General features: G+C 40.4%; 1 protein-coding gene across 1 annotated transcript in view; it reads left to right on the top strand.

The window, feature by feature from the left end:
• SPPL3 (signal peptide peptidase like 3) overlaps window positions 1–22,981 on the top strand; it is a 160,808-nt gene that overhangs the window by 123,429 nt on the left and 14,398 nt on the right. Inside the window, exons 3-6 of the mRNA XM_006865431.1 lie at window positions 9,469–9,557; window positions 17,196–17,315; window positions 17,725–17,803; window positions 18,580–18,692. Coding sequence (XP_006865493.1) covers window positions 9,469–9,557; window positions 17,196–17,315; window positions 17,725–17,803; window positions 18,580–18,692 — 401 coding nt within the window. The remainder of the gene's footprint in view (window positions 1–9,468; window positions 9,558–17,195; window positions 17,316–17,724; window positions 17,804–18,579; window positions 18,693–22,981) is intronic.

The raw sequence follows: 22,981 nt of genomic DNA on the forward strand, positions 1-22,981 counted from the left end.
ATCTGTTCATGCTCTGTGCCCATTTTTTATTTGGGTTGTTTGTCTTTTTCTTGTAGAGTAAGGTTTTTTCTTGTGCATAAGGTATGTCTCTTGTAAACAGCAAATTGAAGGATCTTTTATTCTTATCCATTCTGTTAATCTCTCTCTGTATCTTGACTGGTGCATTTATTGTTCAATGGAATTATTGATAGATCTGGATTGATTGTAGTCATTTTGCAGTTTGTTTTTTGGTGGTGCTGCTCATTTCTTGGTTCTGCATGCTTTCCTGTGCTGAGTTCATTTTTTCTTGTCAATTTCCTTACGTAGGTTTTTTTGTTTTGTGATGTTTTGTTTTCTTGACTGCTATTTTTATCAGTATTGATCGTGGATGAAAGTGAAATGAAATCTTTGACAACATCAACCTTGTCTCCATTTATAATTATGTTAATAATTGGCCCACTTGAGAAAATTTTTGTTTTCTTTGTATTGAGGTGCATCTATACTGAAGACTGTGGTCTTTGATCTCCATTAGTTTTTGGGGTTTTTTCTTTTAACTGTTTTATTGTGAATTATGTGATAGTTTTACATGGGAGAACATTAGCTTTACATTCGTCCTTTTTGTATATATATCATTACATTGCCATGGTTACAGTGCCTTCCATGCATCATCAGCCAGCCCAAGGGTACACCCTGCAAGCCTGCCCTCTGGTCGTCAGCACACAGCCCCTCTCCCTCTCTGGGTTTAGAGTTCCCAGCTGCTCCATCTCTCCACGTCATCGTCTCCTTCCATCCCATCTCTATTTCTCAGGGTAGGGTCCTGCACTCTGCTCTTCTCCCTTGATTCTTTACATAGTTTTAATGTTTCCAAAATCTTTCTTGATTTTCCTTTTCTTGATTTGATGTGAAAGTATATTAAGTTTCTTTGAGGTTATTACCCTTTTCTTCCTCATTTTAAAACAGTCTGTTTGATCCTGAAATCTACCTGACCTACTTACCTCCTGGAACTCTGGAACTATACGTTTCCCTCCCTTCACTGGTTGTCGTCCTGATTGTGGGCTGACATACCAAATTTCTGATTTTCAGTCTTGTAGTTTTGTTCTACTCTGGACACTTCCATTTCTGGGCTGAATTCCAGGTGGTGTTGCCATATATGTCAATCTCTGGTCAGTGTCTCCTCTTCTTGGTTCTCAGTCCAAAGAGCCTCCCCTTTATTGTATTTTAGAACACTGCCTTTTAAACAAAGTCCTTTAATTTTTATTTATCCTGAAATGTTCAAATTTTGCCATTATATTTGTTGGACAGCTTTGCTGGCTATATGATTCTTAGTTGGCAGGTTTTTTCTCTCCGAGTTTTGTATATGTTTCCCCCATTGCCTTCTTGTCTGCATGATTTCTGCTGAGAAATCAGAGCTTAATCTTGTAGGTTTTCCTTTTTAGATAACATTTGACTTTTCCCTAGCTGCTTTCAGGATTCTTTCCTTATCTTTGGTTTTGGAGAATTTCATAATGTCTTGGTGATTTTCTTTTGGAGTCTTTCCTGCCTGAGGTTCCTTCAGCTTCTTGAATGCTTATCCTGTCGTCATTAATGATGTTAGGAAATTTTTCTTCCAGCATCTTATCTGTGGTTTTCTTTGTTCGTGTTCTGGAATGCCATTCACCCAATTTATTCTTCTTCATGATGTCCCATATGAATCTTAGGCTTTCTTCAGATTTTTTTCATTCTTTTTTCTGATTGGTCTTCTATCCTACCAGTATTGAGAGATTTCTCCTCAAGCTCACTAATTCTGGTTTCCATTGATTCAGTTCTACTCCTTTGCCCTTTGAGTGTATATTGTCCATTTCTGATATTTTAGTATTGATCATCTGGACCTCTGTTTGGAGGTTTTAAATTGTCTCCAATGCTGTAATCTGTTTTGTTTGATGGTTCCTGTAACACTTTTCTGAATTCTTCCTTGTTTTTCTCTACTTTTCTGTGAAACATTTGGGTGTACCTGAATATCATTCTCCTGAATTCTTTTTCAGGTAGTTCAGGGACTTTTTTTTTTCCCTCAAAAGCATTTTCTAGTTCTTTCCCTCTTGGTCATTTGTTTGAGGTAGTCTATCTTGTTTTTAAGTGTTAACAGAAACTTCCTGAGTTTTAGGCATCATGGTGGTGGTATATTTGTTCTGCAAGGTTGGCATTTGTGTTCCAGTGCTACTAATCTTAGAGTTCCACACCAGGTCTAGCCTGTGAATAATTTTCCCGTTCCCTCCTTCCCCATAACCATCACAGACTTTCTTTTATCAGGAAAGCCTTCTCGTAACCTTTCACAACTTTGGTCTTCATAATATTTGTACTTTAGTGATTGAACAGCTTAACTCTCAGCATAATGTCCATCCATGTTGTGAAGTTTCGCAGATTCATCATTATTATTCAACATTGCATAGTATGTATGACATCATGTGTATCTACAAAAAATTTTTAACCGTTCTTCTGTTGATGGACAGTTAGTCTGTGTCCATCTTTTTGATGTGTCTCTTACAGACTGCATATTGAAGCATCTTATTTTCTTACCCATTCTGCTGTTTCTTGGCTGGTATATTTAATCCATCTACATTCAGTGTGATTATCAATAGGTATGAATGGATTGCTACCATTTTGCTGTGTATGTGGTTGTTTTTGGAGTCCTGGTGTGGCGCTGTGGGTTAATGCGCCAGACTGCAAAGCCATTTGAACTGCAAGATCGTTGGTTTAAGCTCACCAGCTGCTCCTTGGAAACCCTGTACAGGGTCGCTGTGGGTTGGACTCGACTCAGCGGCACTTGACAACAACAACATGGTTGTTTTTGAGCGTGGTGCTGCTGGTTTCCTCCACATGACTTTCTGCACTGAGTTCATTTTGTTTGTGGATTTTCTTTTCATTTTCATTTCTGTTGTGTTATTGTTTACTAAATATTTTAGATTTTTCTCTTTTATTATTGTGATGTTCAGGTGTATTAATGTTCAGGGTAAATTACAGGTTGCCCTGTAGTTTATTGTTTCCCTATTTAAAGCAGTTTGTTTAATCTTAATCTACTTGGCTTCTGTGCCATTTTGCTTTGTAGTTGACTTTATTGTACATTAATATTTCTGGACCCTGATTTTTAGTCTTGTAGGTTTGTTTTACTTTAAATATTTTTATATCTGGATCTAGTTCTGGGTGCTGTTGTCATGTATGATTTGTTGCCAGCTGTTGTTGGTGCCCAGTCCAAAGGACACTCTTTATTAAGTTGGTCTGGTCATTACAAATTCCTTTCATTTTTATTTATGAGGAAACATCCTAATGGTGCTGTCGTATTTCAGTGACAACTTTGCTAGGTATATGATTCTTGGTTGGCAATTTTTTTCTTTCAGAGTTTTGTATACTTCATCCCGCTACTGTCTTGCCTGCATATTTTCTGCTGAAAAATCAGAGCTTAGTCTTAACTGGTTCTCTTTTGTTAGGCAACTTTTCATTTTTCCCAAGCTGCTTTCATAATTTTCCTTGTCTTTGACTTTGGAAAGTTTGTTTATGATATATCTTGGTGTTTTCTTTTGGGATGGTTCCTGTTTGGGGTGTGGTCAGCTTTAGTGTATGCTTCTCTTCTGATCTTTCATGATGTTAGGGAAGATTTCTTCCAATACTTCGTAAGACAATTTCTCTGTACTTTTTGTTTTTTCTCTTCTGGAATTCCAGTCATTGTAAGTTGTTCCTCTTCATGATGTCCCATATAACTCTTAGGCTTTCTTTGGATTTTTTCCAATCTTTTTTCCTGATTGTTCTCACTAATTTGGGCTTCCATTGCTTCAAATCTACTCCTTTGACCAGTCAATGTATTGTCTGTTTCTGGAAATCTTAAAACTAATCTTTTGGATTTCTAATTGCAGGTTTTGGATTGTTTCAAAATTTGCATTGATATTATCTGCTCTTGAAGTGTTTTCTTCGAAATTTTTTCTGTATTCTGCTTGCTTTCCTTAATCTTTCTGTCAATTCTTTGAAGGCATCTAAATATTATTCATTTTCATTCTTTTTCAGTTAGTTCCAATTACCTTTTCTTCCTCAGAAAGGTCTTCCAACTCTCCATCTTGGTCGTTAGTTTGAGTCATTCTCTCTTGTTTCTTTGTGTGAGCTAAAATGTGTCTCTTGTCTCTGGGGCATTGTGGGGTGATATATTTTTATTTAATTCATCACTGTATGATAATTTGGTCCTACGCTATCACCAGTTGTTGCCTGTGTATGTAGTTAGAGAATGGAGTGTGCCCACCGTTCTTCATTCACTGTTTATACACATCATTTTAGGGTGGATTTAGCTGGGGTTGGCTGATGAGGTGGTATGGGAGATGCTTGTATTGGTTCTTGCCCAGTGGGTAGAGCTAAAGAGGGTACATACAGTTGTGTCTAGAATATATAGTATGGTTGCTGTCTCCTGTCCTGTGAGAAATAAAAGGCCCTTTTACACACAGGAAACCAAAACAGAATTCACACTAAAAAGAGATAAAAGAAGAACAGCACCCAGAGAAAAAAGACCAAAGAGGGACAGGGAAATGGTGCTATAGAAGAGAAAAATAAGAATGAAATTTAAAAGGAGAAAAAGGAAAGGAGGGTGAGGGGGGAGAACCAGCACTTAAGCATAACTTAACTAAAAGGAGAAAAGGACAGGAAAACGAGGCTATAGAATACAAAAATAATAGAAATAGAGGAAATAAAAGGAAGACACTGCTTTACTACTCTCTTCATCTTCCTTCTCTCTGGTTTGTCTAAGTATTTAAAGAAACAGCAAATCCAGTGGGGGCCGGGTGGGGGCTGAGAAACAGAGGAAAGAAGGAAAAGCAAAACAGATAGGAATGGGGTGAGAAGTAGGAGGAGGAAAAAAGGAATAAAAATGCCAAAGAGCATCTGTTCTGGTCAGTCTGGAACTAGTTTGTGGAGACCTTGTTGGAGCTGGACCACAGGGCAGGTAGGGACAGGATGACTGGTTAAATGCTGGTCTTGTGGCTCTGCAGGTTCTGTAGGTCTGGAGCTGAGCCCCATCTGGATCCACGCGTGGTTCCCAACCAACCATGTGGTTCTGAACTACTGGAATGCAGGGGTGGGACCTGGTCACCCAGAGGAGTATGCGAAAAAAAGAGAAGGAATTGTACCTTTCCTGTCGCTTGTTAGGAATATGCTCTGCCAAGCTTTCTCCTATTACCAAAATCATGCTGCATCTGGTCAGCTGTTTACCGCACAGTCTTCCTCTTTAACTAGGCCTGCCCAGCTTCACCCAGCAAGCACATAATCCACTTCTCTAACCTGTCCTCTAAAGTTCATGGTTCCAGAATTTTCATCTTTTTGTTCATTTTGTCTCTTGTATGTTTGTTGTAGGAGGGTCTGTGTAGTGTGTCTGCCTCTTGCTAGAAGTCGCTTTTTCATTTTCTTCTTTATGATAAGGCCCCATGATCTCCTTAGAGAAAAATCTATCAAGTTACCTCATCTTCTGAGCTGACCTCTCTGCCTTGAATTGAATGGGTCCAGCATATTCCCTTGGAAGTCACTGTTTAGTTTTTTTTTTTTTATTTTAAGGCGCTCTAAACCCACCAAACACTATACAGAGTCACTATGGGTCGGACTGACTCAACGGCACATAACAACAACAACAAACCCACCAAAAGGAGCTCTGGTAGCTTAGTGATTATGAATTGGGCTGCTAACCTCAAGGTCGGCAGTTCGAAACTACCAGCCGTTCCACGGGAGAAAGATGAGGCGTTCTGCTCCCGTAAAGATTTACAGCCTCGGAAACCCTGTGCAGGGTCGCTGTGAGTCAGAACCAACTCCACGGTACTTATTAACAACAACCCCACCAGTGTCATAATGGGTTATGCACTGGGCTATTAAACCGCAAGGTCAGCAGTTCAAATATATCAGCTGCTCCGCAGGAGTCAGAATGTATTCGACAGTGTTGTCCAACTGAAACCAGGGTTTGCTGCCTTTCACTACAGTCCATCACAGAGTTGGGGAGAGACCCAATCCAGGCTTTATTAACAGAAAGCCAGCAGTCTGAAGGACAGGAAGAATAATTTCTCAAGACTATCCTAATCCATTATAAAAGGAGGTACATTATACAGGGTATGTTAACTATTTGGGTGGGTTTGTTGTTATTGTTTATGTGCCATGGAGTTGGTTCCGACTCATAGCGATCCTGTACAGGGCTACCAAGATTGTAAATCTTTACGGGAGCAGAAAGCCTCATCTTTCTCCCGTGGAACAGCTGGTAGTTTAGAACTGCTGATTGTGAGGTTAGCAGTCTGATTCGTAACCACTACTCTACCAGAGCTCCTTAAGCACTTCTTATTTTCCTTGTCCTATTCTCCTTTTAGGGACATAAGGTCATCTTACTCGTTTTTTAAATTTCCTCATTTGCAGGGTCTTCATTTGAGACCTAATGACTAAACCAGCTCCATTTTGTTTAGGTCATTTGTTGTTGTTAAGTACCGTGGAGTCAATTCTGACTCATAGTGACCCTGCACAGGGTTTCTGAGGCTGTAAATCTTTACGGGAGTAGAACGCCTCATCTTTCTCCTACAGAACAGCTGGTAGTTTCAAACTGCTGGTAGAGCCATGGTAGTAACAGCACTTAATAATCACAGCAGTTAATGAGACTAAGGAGTCCTGGTGTAACTGCTGTAGGATACGCGTGGGACTCTTCACCACACTTTTGCTGCTTTAAACCCACCAGCCATTCCTTGGAAACCCTGTACAGCAGGTGTGGGGAATGTCTGGCCCTTGGGCTGAGCCGTATGGTGGTAATGGTTATGAGGTGCTTCTGACTCATAGAACCTACATAGAGTTTCTGAGGCTGTAAATCTCTACAGGAGCAGAAAGCCTCATCTTTCTCCTATGGAACAGCTGGTAGTTTCAAACTGCTGACCTTGAGGCTAGCAGCCCGATTTGTAGACACTATGCTACTAGAGCTCCTTTGGGGGGCCAGAAAAGGCCCTCAAAATCATTTGGTCTGGTCCTTCCAAGGTAACCACAGTTCCAGCCAGCACATTAGGGGTGAGTTAATTAATGTTGGACCAAGTGTTGTTAGGTGCCATCAAGTCGGTACCAACTCATAGCAATCCTATGTACAACAGAACAAAACACTGCCCGGACCTGGGCCAACCTCACAATTGTTGCCACACTTCAGCCCATTGATGCACAATATAGCAGGCAAGTTTTTAGGTTGATCATTTTGTCTGGTCTGCGAACGATGTGACAGATTTTAGCAGAAAAAAAGATTCCCCACCCCTGCTATATATAAGGTCTCAATGAGTCTGAACCGACTCAGTGGCACTTAACAACAACCAACACAATTAAGACTAAGGAGCCCTTGTGGTGCTGTGGGATAAGCACTGGATTGCTAATTACAAGGTTGACAGTTCAAACTCACTAGCTGCTCTGATTTGATGACACTTACCAACAATGAGACTTGGACAAGTGTTTTTAAATTTCTAAAAAGTCACAGAATATTTAACCATAGTGTTGACCTTGGTCTAGTGTATTTCCTTCATTGTGCCAGCTTCCACTATTAGGATGATCAAAAAACACGGTACTCATGAAATATAAAGATAAAAAATTCCAATTTGCCTTTCTTTCCCTTCCAGTATTCTCAATGGACTCATTTATAAAAGTTGAGATGAATGATACAGGTGTCTTTCCTAGTAAGCTAATGTCCTCAGTTGCATTTAACTTCCTAAAAGTGTGTATTTTTGCTCTGCCCTTTCAAAAGGGCTTTGAAAGACCATTTACTAAGTTTCAGAAACTTAGATTAGATTGTTGTTGTTGTTGTTGTTATTAAGTACCGTGAAGTCGGTTCCGACTCATAGCGACCCTGCACAGGGTTTCTGAGGCTATAAATCTTTACGGGAGCAGAAAACCTCATCTTTCTCCCGCGGAATAGCTGGTAGTTTCGAACTGCCGACCTTGAGGTTAGCAGCCGGATTCGTAACCACTATGCTACCAGAGCTCCTTAGGTAGATTAAAATGGAGCTAAAGAAAAGACAAGGGATGATTTGGAAACAAAGTAGAGCCAAAAATAAGTCTTCAAATGGATACCATAATGGTCAGTAAATTCCCTTACTACCAGAGATCCACGAATACTACAGTAAGGTTGATAACCACCAACTTTTAAAAAAGAAAACAAATTTAAAACTCTTCACAGCCCTTAGATTTAAAGCAAACAGTTTGTCAGGAAAATTGCTCTTGGTTTGTGTTTGGCCAGCTCTTTATCTTCCAGGTCCTCTAAAAATTATCCATGATAGGCATTCCAGTGTTTGTTGGATAAATTACAGTTACTTTTAATATAAGCTGGCAATATTGCACAAAAATGCATTTTAGTAAAAGCAACTTTGCCAAAATTGAAGGCTCACATAGGCAGCAAAAATCTGTGGTCCAAACTGGTGTGGCCCAAACCTCTATGTTAGATCATCTAGAGAAGTGTATGGACTTCACCGGGTTCCTCTTGAATGTTGATCTTTTCGTAAATATTACTAGTGAGCCCAGTACCCATAGTGCATTTGTATTTCCGTCAGAGCCATGGACCCGTGTTAAGTGCCATCAAGTCGGTTTCAACCCATAGACATCCTACATAGGGTTTCCAAAGGAGCTCTGGTAGCATAGTGGTTACGAGTCAGGCTGCTAACCTTATGGTCAGCAGTTTGAAACTACCAGCGGTTCCGAGGGAGAAAGATGAGGCTTTCTGCTCTGAGTCAAAACCGACTCCACAGCATACCACCACCACCACCATAGGATTTTCCAAGGAACTGCTTGTGAGCTTGAACCGCCAACCTTGTGGTTCAAACTGACTTTGCAGTTCAGTTCTTTAACCCACAGCACCACACCAGGACTCTTACACACCAGGATTCCTCTATAAAATAACATATGGTCGACTTATTTATTGCTGGATCACTATGGGTCAGAACCAACGCAATGACAACAACCACAATGCTTTGAATGTCAAATCATCAGAGCTTGTTTTGCTCTCACTCATTAGTGTCCTCAACAATAGCTAAAACTGTCAGGTGTAGCAGAGACTCACGTGTTATTGTTATTGAATCCAAGTTGTTGGCAAGAGTTTTAAGAAACAAGTACTGTCATGCATTGTTATCAGAGACAGTCAATTGTCTGGCAGATGTATGTTATATAAGTGTCATGATTGTGCTTGTCCTTTGTGTCAGTGTTTCTCCTTCTAGGTATTTATCATAAGGAAGTAGTTATGTGCAGAGATACAGCTGGAATAGGCCATCATAATGGAATGTGTATCTGCAGTCAGGAAAGCTTTCAGCTCTTAAACTGACATTGGAAAGAACGTAGATGGTTTGGGAACCAGAATTAATTTGCAGAGCTCTTCAAAAAAAAAAATCTCCCTTTCTTTCCTACTACCTTAGCATTTTAAAAGATCGTCTCTTTACTGATACGGCTGTCTTCTTTTTGGAGCAAAACTAAAACTTACCTAAAAATCTCTTTCCACAGGTCCCTTAATATGGACTTTGAAAATCAAGATAAGGAGAAAGACAACAACAGTTCTTCTGGGTCGTTTAATGGCAACAGCACCAACAATAGTAAGCCACTTTCATTCCAGTTAACGTTCACATATGTAATTATCTTACAGAGAAGCAGGGTAGATTAATATCTGTCAGTGTGCTAACTTTATTAAATATTAAATATTATTAATACTTAGTTTTAAGACTGTCTGAGAATACGTTAAAAAATAGTAAGTGTGTTATATATGGCAAATGTTCAGCAGCCTCGCTCCAAATAGCCATAAATTAGAGACAGTGTAAATGTTTACCAACTAATGAGTAGAGAAACAAAGTACAGTATATTTTTTTCCTGGAGTACTGTCCAGTAGTAGAAAGAATTGATGTGCTGATACTTGCTACAGCTTGGATCACTATCAAAACATTGTGCTAAATGAAAGAAGCTAGATACAAAGATCAGATGTTGAATGTTTCACTTAAATGAAAGTTGATCAGTGGTTGGGGCGAAACATTAGCTGTAAATAAGCATGAAGGGGGCGGTTCTTACTAAGTTGATGAAAATTTCTACTCAAAAACAGGCGCAGAATATTGATTTTAATGACCTTGCGTTAGGTTATATGGTATATAAGTTTTATTAATGAGTTATCAAAAATTGATGATGGAAAGACGTGCATTTGAAATAAGGAGGCCTGGTTTGACAGTACACTACTAAGCGATTTATACTGGCTACCTTCCATGTGCTATGGTCGGTAGCATACTGGTTATGAATTGGGCTGCTGACCATAAGGTCAGCAGTTCAGATCTTATCAGACAGTTTGTGGGAGAAAGATGAGACTTTCTGCTCCTGTAAAGATTTACTGCCTCAAAACCCTATAGAAAGTCACTCTGCGTCAGAACCAACTTGACGGCACATAACCACTATGTGCCTGACATTCTCTTTGATATTTTAAAAGAAGCAAAACTACAAGAGCTGGTAAACAAGCTGTCATTATAGGCAGCATGGCCAAAATAGTTGCTAAGACAGAGCTGAATATACCACTGCCTCCTATACCTGGAGCTCACTGCACCTCATAGTCCTTCTAAATAGCAGCTACTGGTGTGGCGCTGTGGGTTAATGCGCCAGACTGCAAAGTCGTTTGAACTGCAAGGTCAGTGGTTCAAGCTCACCAGCTGCTCCTTGGAAACCCTATACAGAGTTGCTATGGGTCAGAATCGACTCGACGGCTCTTAACAACAACAACAGCAACCTTAATGGATCAAGGAGCCTTGGTGACTCAAGCATTGGGCTGCTAACCACAAGGTCCGCCTCCACCTGTACCATAGGAGAAAGATGAAACTGTTCTCTCATTGAGTTTTACAGGCTCGGGAACCCAAGCAGTAGTTCTGCTCTGCCCAGCATGGTCGCTGTGAGTCAATCTGTCTATCCTATATAGAGAGAGAGTAAAGAGAAATGCAGAGTCAGGTGTTCAAGTTAGTCAGCTGTGTTGCTGGCGTAGGTGCACGGTTTGACTTGAAACAGTGAACTTGGATTGGTGATGAGGAAACCATCGTAGGTGGGAAGAGCATAATTTACAGGACAGGGTTATGTCACCAGCCTAACAGGGAGGAAAGTCTGGAGCTCTCATATTAGATTGGCTTTGCTGGTGGTGCTCAGCTGCTAACTGAAAGATTGGGTGTACCAGTTACTCAGAGGTACTTCAGAAGACGGGCTTGGTGATTTCCTTCTGGAAAATGGGAAACACTGTGGAGCACAGTTCTACTGTGATATGCATGGGGCCGCCATGAATCAGAGTGGACTCTCAGCACCTACCTGCTTTGGCTTTTCTGAATATAAGGGTTGTTGTTGTAAAGTGCCGTCGAGTCGATTCCAACCCATAGCAACCCTGTACAGGGTTTCCAAGGAGCAGCCGATGAGCTTGAACCACTGCCCTTGCAGTTCAAACAACTTTGCGGTCTGACACATTAGCCCACAGCACCACACCAGGACTCCGAATATAAAGATAAATATATTAATATATTGATGGAGATTCTTGGATGTCATGAAATCACTTATTTTGGAGTGTCTGGTTATTATACCCCATCAACCAAATTATACTTGGCCAGGGTTCACCCCACCACTTGTCTGTCAGTCTGTAGTACTGTGGTGGCTAGTGAGTTGTTGTGATTCTGGAAGCTATACCACCAGTATTTTAAAAACTAGCAGGGGCACCCACAGTAGACAGGTTTCAGATAAACTTCTAGACAAAGACAGAGTAGGAAGAAGGAGAGACGTACCAGGTTTCAGATAAACTTCTAGACAAAGAGTAGGAAGAAGGAGAGACGAACTACTTCCAAGTATTTAGTCACTGAAAACCTTATGAATAGCAGAGAAACACTGTCAGATATAGTGCCGGAAAATGAGCCCCTCAGGTTGGAAGGCACTCAAAATGCAACTGAGGAAAGCTGCCTCCTCAAAGTAGAGTTGACCATGATGACACGAATGGGGTAAAGCCTGTGGGACCTTCATTTGCTTATGGGGCACAACTCAAAATGAAGAGAAACAGCTGTAAACATCCATTAATAATCGGAACATTGAATGTACAAAACTTGAATCTAAGAAAATTGGAAATTGTCAAAAATGAAATGGAAAGTGTAAATAATATTTTAGGCATTAGCAAACTGAAATGGACTGGTTGGTATTGGCCATTTTGAATCTGACATCCACATTGTTTACTATGCCGGGAATGACAAATTGAAGAGGAATGGTGTTGCATTCATCGTCAGAAAGAACATATCAAGATCTGTTATGAGATACAATGCTGCCTGTAATAGGATAATATCTATACGTCTACAGGGAAGACCAGTTGTACATACCAACCACAGAAGCCAGTGAGAATCAAATAGAAGAATTCTACCAACTTCTTCAATCTGAAATTGATCAAACATGCATCAAGATATGTTGATCATTACTGGTGACTGGAATGCAAAGGTTGGAAACAAAGAGAAAGGGACCAGTAGTTAGAAAGGCCTTGGTGATAGAAATGATGCTGGAGATCGCATGATAGAATTCTGCAAAACAAATGATTTATTTCGAATACCTTCAGTATGGATTGCATCTCAATGTAAAAGAAAACGAAAATCCTCACCACTGGACCAATAAACAACATTCTTATCAACGGAGAAAAGATTGAAGTTGTCAAGGACTTCAACACTTATGGAAGCAGCAGTCAAGAAATCAAATGACATACTGCATTAGGCAAATCTGCTGCACAAGGCTTTTTTGAAGTGTTGAAGAGCAAAGATGTCAGCCTGACCCAAGCCATGGTATCTTCAATAACCTCATGCATGCGAAAGCTGGACAATGAATAAGGAAGACCGTAGAAGAATTGATGCATTTGAGATATGGTATTGGAGGAGAATACTGAAAGTGCCATCGGCTGCCAAAAGAACAAATAGATCTGTTTTGGAAGAAGTACAGCCAGAGTGCTCCTTGGAGGCCAAGATGGTCAATCTCTCATAATTTGGACATATTGTCATGTCAGGAGGGACTAGTCGCTGGAGAAAAATTTCTTATTTGGTAAGGTGGAGGGTCAGAGAAAAAGAGGAAGCCCCCCAGCGAGATGGATTGGCAAAGTGGCAGCATCAGTGCACTCAAGCGTGGCAACAGTTGTGAGGTTGGCCCAGGACTGGGCAGTGTTTCATTTTGTTGTACATAAGGTCACTATGAGTCGGTACTGACTTGGTGACACCTAACCCTAAGTGTTCACCCAGTTACATATTTGTCTTTGTCACCCAGGAGTGTAAAGTTGTTAAGTGCCATTGAGTTGGTTCGATGAGTCGGTTCTGACTCATAGCAACCCTGTATAGGGTTTCTGAGGAGTAACTGGTGAGGGGTTAAACCACTGACCTTGCAGTCCAGTATGAGAAGTATGATTAGTAGAATTTAAATGAGTCTTGTTTTAAACACTCTTTAATTCTGTTATGTAAACTACATACAAATGATGTATTTAAACCAGACTGTGAATCTGTATTACATTTAGCTCAGAAACCCAAGGGAAGTTTGTGTCTATAATATAGTGGTGGTGTGCCACGGTCTTAGCAACCCTGCATAGGGTTTCTGAGGCTATAAATCTTTATGATAGCAGAAAGGCTCATCTTTGTCCTGTGGAACAGCTGGTAGTTTTGAACTGCTAACTCATACCCACTACGTTACCAGAGCGCCTTTAAGTACAACACTATTCTCAAATAAATTAATGGTAATGTCCCGTCCATATAATAGAAGTTGCCTAGTAACATCATTTATCTGAAAAGTAGTAGAGTATTATCTTTTTAAATGGTCATTTTTCTTTACCTTCTGTGATGTGTGTGCAATTATCCTTAACCACATATATTTCTTCAATGCCTGCTTTGGGCCCTGGGTGCCAGAAAACATAAGGTTACCTACCCATTCCTGATTCTGTTTAGGGTTTTAGAGGTGCCTCTGGTGGGTTTGAACTGCCAACCTTGCAGTTCAAACTGACCTGTGATCTAGTGCTGATCCTGTGCCACCAAACCAGAAGATCCTGTTTCTTGATCTGAGTAGTATTGGCTTCATGTTGTGAGCTCAGTGTTTTTTCTTTCACGTACTCTTCTGGGTGTCTTGGAAAGGGTTAGAAAGTGAGAGGAAGGAAGCTCCCTCATTCAGGTCCTCTCTGAGTTCTCCTAACCTAAGCCCAACTCCTGTCTCATCCCTACGTCTGTGCCCACATCTAGCCTATGTAATATAGTAAAGCTTTTCCCTAGCTCATTAGTTTCTCATCTAATGAGCATGAAACTGCGTTGGTTGGTTTTTAATCATCCCCACGTACACGGTAAACCCAGAAGATGTGGGAAGGAATTTTTAAATCCCTCTTGTTGCCTACATGCGTTTCTCCTCAGGGTGCAAAATCAAGTCACTTCCTTAACAGGTAAGGGGCTACGAAAAGTTCTTGGGGGAAAAAATGGAATTAAAGGAGAGCATTGTTCGGTGTCAGTTACACAACCTACTGTATTGTAGCTTTTTCCTTGAAGGCTGAAAATGTGCAGCAGCCTGGTTTTTTTTTTTTTTTGGTGTTAAGATCGTGTACTACACTTGAGTAAATCCTTCTAGTTAGGTGTATTTGGTTTTTAAGTTGCTGGAGTTTTTAATTTCTAATTTGCTCCTTAATTTTAGTAATTGTTATCACTCCAAACTTTTACCAACGTTACAATGCTATTTTCGGTAGCATACGTCAGGTAACATACTGTCAGTGACTGAAGGAGCTTTCCTTGCCTTGACACTGCATCCTTCCGTAAAACTACTGGAAGCAGCAGTGCCTGATAACCAACCTCTGGGGTTAAATTCAATTTAAAAAGAAGAAGAAGAAATCTGCATTCTGACTAATATTCTAGAAGTTGCTTTCTATATTCCTTTTGCACTTTAATCGCAGACTGAACTTCTGAAACTTGAATTTATTATAAACCTTGAACCAGTATTTTGTTTTGCAGAGGTGGAGGGGCAAGTAGGTGTGTTTAAGATTTATAGTTTGTTTCATAAAACAAAATGAAAACTATTTGCTGCTTATCCTAAACAGTCATTTACTGGGTAAAGTATTCTTATTTTCTTGTGAAAGAAAGGCTTCTGACTATCTGTACTTTACGTTCTCTTGCAGTATTACAAAGCACTGTAACTCAAAAACTATATAGTGAAACACAGATTTCCTAGAGTTTTGTCTCAGAAATGTCTATAAAGCACTTTAAGATATGCATGTGCATCTTCTCCTCCCACCCTGCTGTCCAGTGATTCCTGGGCCATGCTGCATGGACCTGTCCATCATTCTTGACAGACCTCTTTTCCAGATTGTTTACTAAGACCCAGATCACTTTTCCTAAATTGAATTGCCGTATTCTAACTGAATTATCTACCTGACATTGAAAATCAGTTTTGTTTTCTAGAAACATAAGACTTAGGAGCAATTTTGAAATGTTGCTTAATGATTATAGTAACCCTTTGTGCCTCGTTATGTTCACCCCAGTTGCATTAAGATAGACTTACTTCTAGTATTTCCTCTATAGTAGAGCCCAGGTGTGGCGCTGCAGCAGAAGCGCAGGGATCACAAGGTCTATTTGAACTGCAAAGTCAGCAATGTAAACTCAGCAGCCACTCCTTGGATGGAACCCTGTGAGTCAAAACTGACTTGATGGCATTTAACAGCAACAACAGTAATAGGTCACGTAAACATTTTTTTCTTGATTCCTTTCAGGCAGTTTTCTTTCATTGGGAAGTAAGTAGCATACAAGACAAGTTGGTACTTTTTTTCCTTTCCTTTCCTCATTCAATGACTCAAATTTTGCTGTTTTCCTTCTCACCAAATAGATTACTAGTGGTTCTCAACCCAGGACGCACACACAATAATATTTTGTAAGGCGTTTTTAGCCGAGCTTGTTGTTAGGTGCCATCGAGTTGACCCAATGAAACACTGCCTGGTTCTGCACCATCCTGCTGTGTATCAGGGTCTGTCAGTCCATCTGCTTAACGGTCTTGCACTTCTTTACGAACCTTCTGCTTTACCAATCATGATGTCCTTCGCCAGGGAATGGTTCCTCCTAATAGCATGTCCCAAGTATTTGAGACAAAGTCGGATTTAAGACAAAGTCTTGCCATCCTTGCTTCTAAAGAGCATTCTGTCTGTACTTTTCCGAGCAGATTTTTTCATTCTTCTGGCAATCGTGGTACTTTTCAATGTTCTTCACCAACACCACAATTCAATTGCATCAATTCTACTTTGATCTTCTGAACTCAAACTCATTGTCCAGCTTACCGTGACTTGAGTCAGGTGCACTTTAGTCCTCAAAGTGACATCTTTGCTTTTTTAAACACATTAAAGAGGTCTTGTGCAGCACATCTGCCCAATGTAATAGGTCATTTGATTTCTTGACTCATGCAATCAATGAGTGTTTATGGTTGATCCCAGTAAAATGGAAATCCTGATCCCAGTAAAATGGAAATCCTTGACAGCTTTGATGTTTTCTCTGTTTATCATAATGTTGTTGCTTGTTGGCCTAGTTGTGAGGATTTTTGTTTAATTTATGTTGAGGTGTAATCCATCCTGACTCTCAGCCTAACCCTCACAGATTTTAGTTTCATCATTCTGGGGTTGGGCCTGGACACTACCATTTTTAACACTGTCCTTGCTAACTGTACAGGCTCGTGCTGAGTCAAAACCAACTCAGTGGCACTTAAGAGCAACAACATCAGTGAATCAAGGAGCCCTAGTGGCTCAGGTTGCTCCTAAGAAACCCTATACAAGGTCACTGGGGGTCAGAAACAATTCAATTCTAACCGAAGTGATTCTGTGGTTGGTTCCCATTCTCCCCCATTTATCTTCTATTCTGGTACCTTAAAATGATTTTCTCTCCCTTCTCCCCGACCGAAAATCAATCCTCAACTGTTAAAAACATTGGGAGAGAGGGAACCATGAGTCCATTAACCCACAGGTCGGTTTTATTTTAGACAATGGGCTAAAACCACCTCTTCTACCAGACTAATCTGCTTGAAGGCCCTGTGAGTTCAGCACAGAGCTCATCATCTCATTGGAAAGGAGAGAATCAGAGGGCCGGGACATTAAGTGGCTTCTCTGAATCCCTAGATCTGTGACCATTGAATGAGTTAATGAATATCAAACATGTGTGCACAGTGTCTGTTCCATATAAGTGATTAATCTGTCCCTTTTTATCTTCCAGGTATCCAGACTATTGACTCTACCCAGGCCCTATTTCTTCCCATTGGAGCATCCGTCTCTCTTCTAGTCATGTTCTTCTTCTTTGACTCCGTTCAAGTCGTTTTTACAATATGTACAGCAGGTAATACGTTTCTCTATTCCTAACACAGCTCACACCACACCATGACCCTACCAACACAATCTGAAAGAATGTCCAGGGGTTTGAAAATGTGTGTGTTTTATGACACCAGAGCAGCATGACTTTGATTGTAGGTCCATTTCTGGTAGCTTCCAGAAGATCTCGTTTAGTGAAGGGGGTGTGGTTGGCATCCCCTACCAATGAATGTTTCTATAAACAAAGATTGATAGCTAATCGAGATAATTTGGCAGTCAGCTCTCAGATCTGTCTCCAGGCTAAGTGATGGTGAAAGTGCACAAAACAGGAACAGAACAAGATTTGTTAGAAAACAATCATTCCAAGAATATGTCCCCTAAGTAAGTCACGCCATTTTTCTTATAATAATTCACCCTGTATTTTTGTCCCCCTCTAGTTCTTGCAACAATAGCTTTTGCTTTTCTCCTCCTCCCGATGTGCCAGTATTTAACAAGACCCTGTTCACCTCAGAACAAGTAAGTCCTTGGATTTTCCTCTGGTATGTCCTGTTGTCTCTCACCTGACCATATTATCAGGAGTCTGAATTTCTAGCCCTAACTGAAGCATGTAAATGCCGGACAGCTGGAAAGTAAGATGTTTGAAATTTAAAACTAGAAGCTATACTTCCTTTTGCAGGTTCCCATGGCAGAGGAAATAGAAACAATTTAGGAAGTCAGAGTCATTGTAATGTACTTCCTGCTGAGATTATTGAAAGAAGGCCTTTTCTCTTTAGAGGCCTGCTTCTCAGTCCTTTGCTAGTGAGTTAGTGGAACGTGGGAAGAGTGGTGAATTCAGATACTCCTTCTTTTTGCTTTTCATGGCCTTAAACACGTAACTCGTCTAGTTCACAGCCTAACTCCTAAAGCCATTTTCCTTAGGAAACAAAATGCTGTATAAATCGGAGGAGTTATATGCACTTAGGACACCAGCCACTTGGTGAAGCTGATTTTCTCAGGAAATAGAACCAAATAAACTTACCACCTAATAAATATTTCTTCATCTTTGTTACAGGAATTCAATTACTGACTTTCTTTTTGTTTTCCCCATATGAATAATTTCCCCTGTACTTTGCCAAAGTTAGATATTGTCACTTGTAAATTCTAAACACACATGTTTGAACACTTGGGCTACTCCAAAGAGGTTTAGGTATTTGGGGTTTCCAGGTGTCTAGGTATTGCCTGCTGCTTTAATCTGGCCATCCTGAACACTGATCTTGAGTTGGGTTGTTGAATAAAACCATTGTGTTTCTCAGGATTTCCTTTGGCTGCTGTGGGCGTTTCACTGCCGCGGAGCTGCTGTCATTCTCTCTGTCTGTCATGCTCGTCCTCATCTGGGTTCTCACCGGCCACTGGCTCCTTATGGATGGTGAGTAACTCATAATAAGTTGGGGGTTTGATTAATTGCATTTCATAAATAGTCAAATTGGTCTGTCCTGCCTGCCTCTACTTCATGTGCTTTAGTAACATTACCCCTGGTTAGCACTACTAGTGGCTATCCAAAGGATGGTTCTATGTATCATGGGATTTTTGTAATATCACCACACCCTAAAGATAACTTTTTTACTATCAGCTTTCAGAGCTAAGTCCCATATTGCTCAGTTCACCTGTTGAAAGTGTACAAATCAGTGGATTTTAGTATACTCGTTGAATTGGGCAACCATCACCACAGCCAGTTTTACAGCGTCTCATTACAGAACACCCCTGAGCCTGGTCCTGTTTTCTGCCACCTCAGCTCTAGCAACCCACTGATTAATCTTCTGTCTCTGTGGATTTGCCTATTCATAGAAACAGAATCATATATCATGTGACCTTTTGTATCTAACTTGTTTTCCTTAGCATGTTTTCAAGGGTTTCCCATACTGTAGCATTTATCAGTGTATTGCTTCTTTGTATGGTCAAATGATATTCCATTGTATGGCTATACCACAGATACGGCTACACCACACTAGTTGCTTCCACCTTTTAGCTCTTCTCAGTACTTTTCTGAGTATTCACGTAGACTATTCTTTCTTACTCAAGTGGGATTATACTGTTCTGTAACTTCTTAAAGTTGACAAAAACAATATAGGAGATTGTGCTAATGAATTTTGTAAGGCCAGTGACTTAACTCATTGCAAATACCTTTTTAAACATCATAAAAGGCAGCTACACACATGGAGCTCACCAGATGGGATACACCGGGATCATGTTGACTGCATCTGCAGGAAAAGCTCAATATCATCGGCCAAAACAAGGCCAGGGGCTAACCATGGAACAGACCATCATGTGCAAGTTCAGGCGGAACTGAAAAGAATGAAAACAAGTTCACGAGAACCAGAATACGTTGTTGAGTGCATCCCACTTGAATTTAGAGACCATCTCAAGAACAGAATTTGATGTATTAGACACTAATGGCGTTGTGGAACGACATCATGAATATCATCCACAAAGAAAGTAAAAAGTCAGTAAGAAAACAGGAAAGAAAGTAAAGCCTGTCAGAAGGAAAGATGTCAGAAGAAGCTCTGAAACTTGCTCTTGAACATAGAGAAGCTAAGTAAGGCGACTGGAAGAAATGAAGTAAAAGAACTGAACAGAAAATTTCAAAAGGCATCTCAGAAAGACAAGTATTATAATGAAATGTGCAAAGACCTGGAGTCGGGAAGAACACGCTCAACGTATCTCAAACCAAAAGAACTGAAGAAAACATTCAAGTCTCAAGTTGGCAATATTGACGGATTCTGTGGGCAAAATGGAGTCCTGGGGTGGAGCTGTGGGTTACTGCACCAGACTGCAAAGCTATTTGAACTGCAAGGTCGGTGGTTCAAGCTCATCAGCCACTCCTCAGAAACCCTATACAGGGTCGCTATGGGTTGGAACCAACTCCACAGCACTTAACACAATATGGAATAACAGAAAGCATCGAAAGAAGTTGGAAGGAGTACACGAAGTGATTGTACCAAACATTTGAAGAGGTAGCATATGAACGAGAAGCAGTGGTACTGAAGGAAGTGTTTGATTATATCCTGCTAAGGATCCCTATGTAAGCATGTACTTTGCATGCAAAAATAATAACACAGAGTCAACATTGGAAGTCCAAGCTGTGCTGAAGGCATTGGCAAAAAACAAGGCTTCAGGAATTGATGGAATACAAATTGAAATGAAATATTTCAACCAACAGATCCAACACTGGAGACAATCACTTGTCTATTCCAGGAAATTTGGTAAACAGCTGCCTGGCCAGCTGATTAGAACAGATCTGTGTGCCTATCCCAAAGAATGTAGAATATAATGTAGAAATCATCAAACAATATCATCGATACCACATAAAAGTAAAGTTTTCCTGAAGATAATTCAAAAACAGTTCTAGCAGTACATGACAAGGAGCTGCCAGAAATTCAAGTTGGGTTTAGAAGAAGATGTGGAATGAGGGATTTTGCAAAGAATGGGTATCACAGAACACTTAACTGTGCTCAAGAGGAGCGTATACATAGACTAAGAGACAGTTGTTCAACCAGCAAGGGGATACTGTGAATGGTATAAAATCAGGAAAGGTGTGCACCTGATTGATTAAGTATGGGGTGGTATCCTTTCACCATACTTATTCAATCTGTATGCTGAGTAAATAATCCAAGAATTTGGATTATATGAAATGAAGACGAACGTGGCATCAGGATTGGAGGAAGACTCATTAACAACCTGCAATATGCAGATGATGTAACCTTGCTTACTGGAAGGGGAGAGGACTTAAAATGCTTACTGATGAAGATTAAAAGATTACAACTTTCAGTATAGATTGTATCTCAATGTTAAGAAAACAAAAATACTCACCACTGGACCTTATAAACATCATGATAAGTGGAGAAAAGATCGGAGTTGTCACGGACTTCATTTTGCTTAAATGCACAATTGACCCTCATGGAAGCAGCAGTCAAGAATTCAAATGATGTATTGCATTTTAAAGAGGTCACTTGGAGGACTTAGGTACACCTGCCCCAAGCCAGGGTATTTTCAGTCTTCTCATATGCATGTGAAAGTTTGAAATTCTTGGTCAAAGTACGTACCAGAAGAATAAGCAAATCTGTCTTAGAGGAAATACAGCCAGGATGTACTTTACTTTTAGAAGCTAGGTTAGAAGCTAGGATGGTGAGTCTTTTGTCTCTGGGGAGCATCGGGACTTGAGGAGATTGCATTGTTTCTCCAGGTCTCATAAGTTTTCTGCCTTTGATAGTATTGTCTTACCACTTGCTTGTCACTCCAGCTTTTGTGGGTTTTACCGTGTAAGTCTGAGAGTATCCTCTCTTTGGCCAGGCGGCTTCCCTGCAACACTGAAGCTGGCTTTGCTGCAGGGGAGCTGCCATTCAGTGGTCCAGCTCTGTGACCCCCAAGCCACCCAGGGTCACCCTTTCTGCCGTGGCCTCAGGTTCACAGTCTGTAAGCACCATGACATTGTACATACTTTCTGCAGCTGATTTAAAGTTCAGTTTACTGTGCTTCGCAGGCAACTCAAAAAACAAATCGGACATTTGTGACAATGTTTGAAATGTTCCCATCATGCTACAGTCTAGTGTCTACATCATTCTCCCAAGCACTGGGAAACCTGGACACTCGTGGAGTGACAACAGCAGTGTCATTGAGGCATGCTCAGGGTCAGATTGGATAGACTTTGACAAATTGTTTTAAAATGCTTTTTTTTTAAACCCCTGCAACCCAGAATCAGTTTTATATCTATCTATACACACAGGAAACAGTCAGTGAAAAGGAGAGTCGCTCCATTACAATAAGGAAGACATTCTAAACCTCAAGTAAAGCTAAACACTTATCTTTCTGCTTCAAGAGGATTTTTTTTTCCCTCCTAACTTTGAACAGGACAAGGATTTGAAATTTATCTGTACCCAGGATTTGCAAGCCCTGTAAAGTTAAAAGGCATACCTGGGGGCTTTAAAAAGTTCATGGAAAAATTCCATTTCCCCACAACTTTCTGAAGCCTCCTCGTACATGTTATTCTTTCCTTTTTTGAGGGTACCATTCCAGCTCCACGGCACATAACCTCCACCACCGCCACCACTATACACCAAGCTACTGCGACGCCAAAGCAGTTCCTAGAACCCCATAGGCTCCCAAAAGACCCTTTAATGACTCACAGTGGGGTAGGGAGGGAGGCAAGGCCATTCATCTTGTGCATTTCTGACAGCACTAGGTTCAGTCTCTCAAAAATATTTGCTATGATCCCCTTTAGTTCTTGAAGACCACTATGTATATAAACACACAATGAAGCACAGTTTTAGTGATCATCAGAACTCTGCTAAATTTGTCAAATCAGTTATTAGTGATTTCAGTATTCTTCACTGTTTCTAGAGGTTGGTAATGAATAAACTGATAAAAAGAAATCACATGCATTCAAGGTCACTCAAGAAGTTGCTCACCCAGCGAAAGTAAAAGGGAGCCTGCCTGTTTGATATAGATTAGCTCTCGATAAGAGTGATGAGCTTGCAGGTATGTGCATTAGATTATTCTGAAGATTAATTCTTGATTTCTGCCGAATGATTTGTTAAATAAAAGGAGCTGTTGTTCCATGGGAGGAGTTACAATCACTGAGATGAAACAGAGTGTATTATTTGTTGAATATAAAACTGATGATCTTGTCTGTAAAACTTCAATTTAAAAAAAATTTTTTTT

Source organism: Chrysochloris asiatica, unplaced genomic scaffold (genome assembly GCF_000296735.1).
Source record: "Chrysochloris asiatica unplaced genomic scaffold, ChrAsi1.0 scaffold00078, whole genome shotgun sequence".
NCBI classification, from domain to species: domain Eukaryota; kingdom Metazoa; phylum Chordata; class Mammalia; order Afrosoricida; family Chrysochloridae; genus Chrysochloris; species Chrysochloris asiatica.